Here is an 8,869-nt window from a genome sequence, read left to right as displayed (position 1 = left end):
GAGCCTCTCCTCATAGTCGAACTCGCACAGGATTTTGTTCTCGCACAGATAGAATCGATCGCCCACGCAAAACCTGCAATCAAAACCACAGGCTACTGGTGTCGCGCCGTTTCGACTTGTACACCGCCTCCAACCGCGATTCGATGAGATCTCCGCGCGATACGTTTCTCGTCATCTGTTACGTTGCGAGATCCCCGAGCCAGCTTCAAAGAGAACGCCTGAACTTTTGTTCGATCGATTGTCACTTGGCGACATTATGCGAGAAGAGATATTTAATATATGATTAATATCTTTTTCCTTCTTACTTCTTTTCTTTTTCTTTTTTTTTTTTTTTTAATTTCTTGCCAATTAACAACGGGTAAATCAGGGATTATTCGGCGAGAAGAATTGGAAAAAATATCATCGATATAAAAAGAACGCGTGTAACGATTCTTTCATTCGCGAACCACTACGCATAGGTATCGCGTCGCTGCTAGCTCGTCGATAAACGGTTGATCGTCACAATGGAGGAAAAAAGGCAAAAAGGGAGGAAAATCCGAAAAAGTGGGACTCAAAAAAAAAAAAAAAAAAAAATAAAAAATCGGGGGGGGGGAAAAAGGAGAAACAATGACAAAGGGTGGCAGGGGACGAGCGTTGGATAACGAGCGTATCGCAACGCGTCGGACAAATAATTATTATCGGGCTTCTGTCCGCGAGCGGTCTCACATCCGCTTTGATCCCGGTAGGAAATACGAGAGCGAAATACGAGAGCGGCAGAGTCTGGTTCGAGGTAGATACTCTCATAAAAAAAAAAAAAAAAAAAAAAAAAAAAAAAAAAAAAAAGGGGGGGGGAGGGAAAAAGGAGAAACAATGACAAAGGGTGGCAGGGGACGAGCGTTGGATAACGAGCGTATCGCAACGCGTCGGACAAATAATTATTATCGGGCTTCTGTCCGCGAGCGGTCTCACATCCGCTTTGATCCCGGTAGGAAATACGAGAGCGAAATACGAGAGCGGCAGAGTCTGGTTCGAGGTAGATACTCTCATAATCGTACGGCAAATAGAATTATCGCGTTGCGCGCGGCCATTCCCAACGAGCACAGCTTATACCGGGTTTCGCTCGTTTCCCCCATTATACGCGTCGTCTGCTAAATGACGCTGTACTCTGATCCACCTCCACCTCTCTTTCTCTCTTTCACTCGCCCTTCTGTCACCTCTATACCTCTCACTGTCGTTCCTCTACTCGCTATTCAGCTGGCCGTCACCTGCTGGTTTCTGGTCTCCACCATGCGAGACCATCTCTCGCCGCAACCGGCCTTCTGCTTTCAAGGTGTTCTCTCTTTTCCTTGTCAATTGCCTGACACCTAACCATCCTCGGTTATTTACTTTGTTTCGCTCAACGAATTCATCTCGCGGATTTCTTCTCTTTCAAATTTCATTCTTTGTCTGCTTCTGCCTTCCTCTCCCTTCTGCTTTTTTTTATTTGCATTTTGGGGTTGATCGATAAGATACTTAAGGCTTGACTATCAAACGAATTTTGTGCATTCTGTGCATTAAAATTAATAGAACCGATCAACTTGGCGTTTTGTAAATGTTTCGATTTCATTATCTGGGTAAATGATTAATATTCAACTACTTCGGAAATGAGTGATTTACTTTCTTAAGCAGATTAAAGAAAGGAAATTGAATATGTTAAGGAAAGATGACATTAATGATCGTAATTTTTAAGGTAGAAATTTATCGTCATTTTAAATACTTCGATTAATCCCAACACGCCTTTGGTTACCATCGTGGAATCACTGTCGCGTCTAGGACCGGTTAGTTAAGTTATTAACCGGTCGTTCTTTAATTAGAAACTTCTACAGCGTGGGATTAGAAGCTGAACGTATTTTAATCCTTGACTGATTTTCAACAGCTATGAAACCACGCGTAAAGAAATTATTATGTGCAAGAGATTGGTACCCCAAATGACCAGTTAAATTTGGTAGTTGGTTAAGTGAATTTGTAGAGAAATTACGAGATGAACGTACCCTTACGTTCAGATGTTGCCAGAAGTGCCATTAGGACCAAAGATCTTGTCACAGGCCTGAAACGTTAGACGATCCATCTTGAACACAATGTCGAGAGATTTTACTTTTATAGGTCACAGTGCTATTCACAGTGCTGAGCTTTTGAATACTATTTGACGATATTAAAATTCTCCTGTAGGTACTTTTTCTATAATAATATGCCGTGAATGTGGAATGCAAGTACCAACGATTCGCGTCACATTCTTTCAGTCATTCCTCCGTGAAGTCTGGATCGAACTAGATATTCACATAACTATGATCCGCCAGAATTATATTGTTGCATGAGTGCATTCGTTCAGGAGTCTCTATTATAATCGCGCGAATAATGCCGCGTGAATCCCATTCCTCTAATTCTAGCAACCGGTGCAGCTGTCTGTCGTGGCACGATACCAGCGCGCGATACCCGCTGATTTTCCACTTTAACGTTTTCCATCTAGCATTTTGAGCGCATTGTTTCATCAACAATTTAACCCTCCTAATTAACTGTTCTCGTTGTTACGTAGTACGCGCGCAGTGTGTTCTAACGATAGAATAAACGACCGATCTTATTCGCCTCTTGACGCTCGAGAAGAGAAAGAGAAGAGAGAAGAGAGAAGAGAAACAGGAACAAAAATACAAAATAGCAAAGGATGGAAAAATAGCAAAATAGCAAATTCTGACGAATAAGTATAGGTGCATATATGTATACAGTGACTCACAAAAGTCTTTGAACTTATCGTATGTAATGTGCAATATGTACATCGTGTGTGTCGTAGAAAAGATATTGAAATTTTATTATTGCTACAGTGAAACACGAGTATCATGATTATAGTGGAAAAAAATTTCAAATGAGCATAAAATTTCCGAAATATTTACTGGAAACATATATTTATTAAAAGTAATTGATAGACACATATATATACCATACGAAGAAGTAGCCATTTTAAATATGGTAATTAGTATCTAAGATGGTCCCATTGAACGAGGCTTATTAATATAGCGAATACTAACTGTTTAAATATTTTTATGATCTTAGTGAAATATATATTCGTTACGAAATATCTCGTAGATTGCATGTACATCATCAGAATTGTTTCAAGCTTTACCAATGTAACGTCGAGCCTGATTACAGCGCTAAGGAGATTTAGAAATGTTTCGTGTAGCATCTGAGTACCTGATATATTTGTAAAATGTTCCTACAAGCGTCTGAATTCTTTCGTCAGCGACTGTAGAGTCTTATGAGCGTATGGGTTTCATCCTCTAAATGTTCCATTGCTCGGAGCAATCAAATATATAGTAACTATTATGTAGACTCCTATGAGTTTGTCTTGTGTCAGAACACGCATATATTTTAACCATAGCCTAAGACTTTACAATTTTATTTACCATTTAAAATTTTCAGCGTTACATTGCCAATAGTTTTCGAGGCAAAGACTAGTCGATGTCTGGTAGAGAACCGTCACGTATCTGCGAGTCACCAATGGCGTACCGCAACAACAGCGCGCTTGAAATATTAATCCACCCACGAAGTTGAAGCAGAGAGGATCGGTACAGTGGTTGGTATCGAAAGACCAGGTTCGTAGTCTGATTCACATAGAAAATTTCAATCCATAGAGGAAGCTGGTCTCGGAGATCGCTACGGGCGAATGTTTAACGAGGGTCACCGGAGCTCGCTGAAGCCAGAAGGCTCTGGACGCACGAGAATTGCAGAAGAATCGGACACGTCCAACCACTGCGGAAAACGGACGACCAGAACCTCGAAAGCCGGGTATCGCGTAAATAAATAAAGTAACCGGTGCCAATGCGTGACCCCATTAGATTGCGCTTTACGGGACGTGTTCGATGCAGTTGTAACATTCCCGGAGCGTCTCTGCTCCAGACCAACGCCAACGAAATAAAACATTCACCGTTGCCCGTCTCTGTGAATCTTTTTCTTTGAAGGGACACAGGTTTCTTGAATAAAATTTGCATATGCGCCGCGTCTCAACGTCGCGATCGCGTCCGGGGACCCGGTGGCAACGTTACCGGTTTAATTTGCGCCTTTGCCGCGACGGGACGAGTTTCCTCGACGCAGAAAAGAGGATTAAACAGCTCTCTCGCTCTTTTTCTCCCCGATTCCGTCTGCCTCTCTTTCTCTCGTCCAGCTGCAAGGCGTTGCCAGGCAAATTAAGCGTATCAGCTCGAACAACCGAGCCGTGCACGATTAATGACGTGCTCATGGTGTAAGTGCAGGTTTTCGAATGTTTTGCTCCTTTTCTTTTTTCATTAAGGAGGAATGGCTCAACGTTAAACAGATCCTGGGTACAAACGTAGTATCCAAAGACTAAGTATCAAGCTTTCACCGATGCGAAGCTAACTGGTTGCAAGTACGTATCACAGGATGACGATCGTAATACGACGGTGATTTTAAGTAATAATCGTATTCAAAGCGGTTATAGCTAATATGCTTTAAAACAGGTTCCCGCATCCGTTGCCGTGCATTATAAACGTGCGAGACCCGTTAAGTCGACTTTTATCGTATTTCTTCTAATTGCGATTCAACGTAAGAACTGTCAATGACACGTCATAATCCACTGTCCCTTACAACTTTCAATCTCGTATTTACTTAATACGTACTTCTATAGAAACGATCGTCGTTCTCGTCCGAGGACAAACAAGCAAAGTTACGAAACACGTAGATCATTTTTGCAACACCTACTTCCAATTTTTCTAGATTAACCGGACGCGGCTTGTTCGATACGCGATGCTCGAGCACGAAGAATCGGCCGACGTCGAATTAGCGACGCCACGACGGCAAACTGCAATTTGTAGTCGACGAGGGCATTAACTGGGCGATCGTTAAATTTGACCGGACGTCTCCTCAAGAGGATCGAAGAAACGTCGAGGGGACGCGTATTCTCTGTCGTTCACGCGCGCACGAATAAACGTGTGTAAGTAGAAAGTTGCCTGCACACACACGACGCGATTTTCTGCGTATTGGTGAAGCAGAGAGAGGGAGAGAGTGAGAGCAAGAGAGAGAGATATCTAATTGGATCGGTAAATCATCCTCTAACCAGGAGGGTGGTAGGCTAGGCACCGCCACCGGCAACCCTTTATTCTGTGTTATTACAGTCTAAAGTTACCCCGTGTAATTGTTGCTGTTTAATTGCAAACTCTAAGTCGTCGCGTTACACGTCGCGGCGCCCCGCGTATAATTGCCCTCCTCGAGTTCACCCGTCCGTTTTTTACCGACGAAATAATTGGAAACGATCCACCCTCTCCCTCTCTCTCTCTCTTTCTCTCTCTTTCTCTTCCCCACCACGGGAAATATCTAAATCCGACCGAGAACGCCCGGAATCGTTTCGATCCGGGCCACGGAACGTTTGGGGCTTCGATCAAACGGGAATAATTGGCGGGATTGGCGGTACGCTAAATTACCAATGAAATCTAATCGTCGGCAATTTCGTTCGGTTAAAGCGAAAGACGGTTTGTAGGTCTCGTATTCTTGAATATATACGGTTCTATTTTTCAAAGTATCGTATCGTACGTAAAAAGTACCGGACAACGGCAAGATTTTTTATATATAAAACTTAGCTTTTAAACCGAGAAAAAAATTGCCAATGTATCAAGAACGTTTCGGATTTCTCATAGATAACCATCGTTCCGATGCGAACCGAACGAAGCTACGATGGTAAACTGTAATGGAAATTAGGTTGCCGGTTATCCAGCGTGAAAACGCGTTCGCCCAATGTTTCAAAACGAATGGTTCCGCGAAACGGGCAATCGCCGAGGCTATTGGTCCCGGGGATCCAGCGAAAAGGCTTGCAACGAACCGCAAGAATGTCGCGTGTGTGCAACACTCTCCGGTACGGGGTGAATCACGGAGACAAAAGCAGGTTTTCGTCGATTCCGTTGAAGTCGGTTGTACCGCGATGAACGCGACACTGCTTTGGGCATGGCGGCGCGCAGCTCCGTCGCTGCCCGCTCGGCCCATTGTCGAAGACAGACAATGCCACGCGATAAAAACGTAAAATTGATGCCCTTTTGTTCGCATTGTTTGAGAAGCTGTACAACGTTTGTCGCACGCCTGGACGAGCCACTGTTATTGGCTCCAAACTACATTCTCCTGTTCCGTTTCGCCTTCTCCCTCTCCTACTCGTGCACGAGGTTCCTCTCGACCTCTCGTCGTCTCGTCCACCTCGCTTTTTCTCTTTCGCGCTCTCTTACGTACAACCAGAGACCGCTGCCAACCACCCGCTTTTGCCACCCTCGAAACCTTTCATCTCGTCAATAAGTCGGCATTGTGTCTCACCACGGTTCCATAGTTTCGCCGTTTTACATTGACCGCCATTTCTATCGGAAGCTTATTCTTTTCTAGCCCCGTCCCCTTTCGTCTATATCTCTCGCGAATTTCTTGTCGCCGTTGTATATCGCGGTACACGGAGTTACATGTCCCCTCTCTGTCTCCCTGCGTCTACTTCGTTCCTCTTTGTTTCGGGTATTCGCCAAAGTAGCAAGCAACGTGGAAGATACGGAATCGCGAAGCACCGGCAGAAACGATAGGGGTAACGTCGCGAAATTACTCGTGCCTGGTTACCAACGGCAATAAAATTTCGCATCCGGGCAAATTACTCGCCGCACGGTCCGTTGTAATTTACGCGTCAGATGGCAGAGACCGGATGATCAACAGGAAAAGAAGAGGGGAAGGGATGGAGGATAGAGGAAGAGAAAGATCGCTTTGAGCCAAATTGCGGAACTTTAATAAAACATGATCATCGAGAGGACGAAGCGAAGGGTAATCGCGAAAGACGAGAGGCGAACAATAAACGAAGCGATTCGACCTACGTTTGAAATAAAATCTCCCGAGTGGTTCAGGGATCGAACTCAGAAAGGAAGACTCGTGCTGTGAATTTCCACTTCGTTGTTCGGCACGCGCCACCGCATCCTTCCTCTCGTCGTCCATCGCGAGACGCTGAACCGGAAACGTGGCGAGCTCTCGTTCGGCATTTAGCCATTGTTTCTGTCTGTCTACGCTACACGGTGCGATATGATACAAAAATGTCAGCAGTATCTGGATAATTACATAACTGGTCTCAGGGGTAGGGTCCTGGCGGGGGTGGAAAGCGTCGCAGGGAATAATGCGACGAGAAGTTAGCCTCCTGCTGCGTGGAATGCTAGCGCGAGCGGAGGAAGAGGTCGCGACGGATAGAGCACAGGGTGATTTCCCAGCTGACCTGTAAAGCAACTCCCGAGCGGACTGTGTCTCTCGCAAACCGTACTCTCGCTTCTTTCTTTTCGTCCCCTGTATTTCTCTATACCCCTTCACCGTCGTACTATTTTTCTTCATCCCCAACTCTGTTCGTCTTTGTTACTTTTGCATGCGTACAGTTCCCTCTCCCTCGTCGTTTGCATCGTCGTACGGCTCGATGCAGAGAAACGTAAACGGAGATCGTAGGATGAGAAGACAGAAAGAAAAACGACGGAAAAATTGACGTTTACAGCGAAACGATGTGTAAATCGAATCGATCGAAGGATTTTCTTGCGTCGAATAACTTACCGATGAGTACACTGTTGACAAGCGAAACAGTCCAAGTGATAGACGTTCGACCTGGCCTTCATAACCATCTCGAACGGCGGTATCTGTTTGTTGCAGGCCGCGCAGTGTCCCGGAATCCCGAACAGCCTGAGGTAGTCCCTCTTACAGAGGATAAGGTTGGCCCTGGTGAACAGACTAGAACCGACCTCTCCTAACCTACAGTCGCAGCACCCGCACTTCAGACAGTCCTCGTGCCAGAACAGGTCCATGGCCTTGAGGAGATACCTGAAGAACCGACCATAGTTTTCCTTCTTACCGACCAGTAACTCGTCGTGCTCGAAACTGATCTTTGACCGCGGTTCTCGGAAGAAGCTTATCCTTTGACCGATTAGAAAGTTTCTCTAAATCGTCCGTCTTATATTTTTAAGTAATTCGTCACGGTTCGTCAATCGCGTCTTTCTCTATTTTACGTTCAATTTGTTCTTTGTTTCTACCTCATTCCGTTTCGTTTCATGAAAGAAATAAAAGTAGTAATTGAAGACCGCGATCGTCTTACCTTTCCGTGATCGCTTTCCCACATCCAGCGCACTCGTGCTGCGTCGCGCCATTTTTACTCGGCTCCGACTTGCTCACGTCCATCGTCATCGTGATTTCGGCTAGAACGCCGTCTGCAACACGGAACAAGAACGTCGACTCGTTAAATCCGCGACATCGTAAATCGTGTCTCTCTGCCATTGTGCGTTCCTAACAATGAGCCCGCAGACAGCCACCGCGTAATGTACACGTACGTCGCGATAATAAGCGTCTGCTAAGTGGCCGACAACATGCAATAACGATCCACGCTAATTGGACCGGTCGTCCGACGACGCGCGCTAAATCTCCCGTACTTGCGTTTTTCGATAGATCGATTCCGCTATTCCCACGAACCTCGTAAATCTCTTGCTTCAATCGAAAATAATTGCATAGAATAATATCAAACATTACGTCAGAAGATTTGCCAAGGATCTAAATTTCGATCGATAAGAAATGGACGTCGAACCGAAGGATCGAGATTGAAATCAGTTCGCAGATCCACTGGCGGGAGCATCGATCGCGAGAAATCGTTCGTAGTTCGAACTGACGTGGCCCGACGAGGGTGAAAAGCGCGGGTACGAGAGAGAAACACGGACAACCACATTCGCAGGAACGAACGCGTTCTAAAGGCGATCCGAGGGAAGGAGGGCGGCCGGCTAAAATGGTGAGTGGCTGCACGGCGAGGCGCGGGGGCTTAATTAATTAGCCGGATACTTTGAGTAACAATCCATTATTACATACAAACATCCTCGGC

At 45.4% G+C, this 8,869-nt stretch overlaps 1 protein-coding gene across 1 annotated transcript in view; it reads right to left on the bottom strand.

Moving 5' to 3' along the window:
• LOC100748863 (LIM domain only protein 3-like) overlaps positions 1–8,869 on the bottom strand; it is a 25,561-nt gene that overhangs the window by 3,165 nt on the left and 13,527 nt on the right. Inside the window, exons 2-4 of the mRNA XM_003494705.4 lie at positions 8,099–8,210; positions 7,564–7,827; positions 2–73 (exon numbers count right to left, since the gene is read on the bottom strand). Of these exons, the coding sequence (XP_003494753.1) occupies positions 2–73; positions 7,564–7,827; positions 8,099–8,187 (425 nt within the window). The 5' untranslated portion in view covers positions 8,188–8,210. The remainder of the gene's footprint in view (position 1; positions 74–7,563; positions 7,828–8,098; positions 8,211–8,869) is intronic.

The sequence above is a fragment of the Bombus impatiens genome, unplaced genomic scaffold (assembly GCF_000188095.3).
Source record: "Bombus impatiens unplaced genomic scaffold, BIMP_2.2 scf_3474, whole genome shotgun sequence".
Classification (NCBI taxonomy): Eukaryota; Metazoa; Arthropoda; class Insecta; order Hymenoptera; family Apidae; genus Bombus; species Bombus impatiens.
Note: the sequence above shows the minus strand (reverse complement) of the source record. Positions and strands in the feature narration are given on the sequence as shown.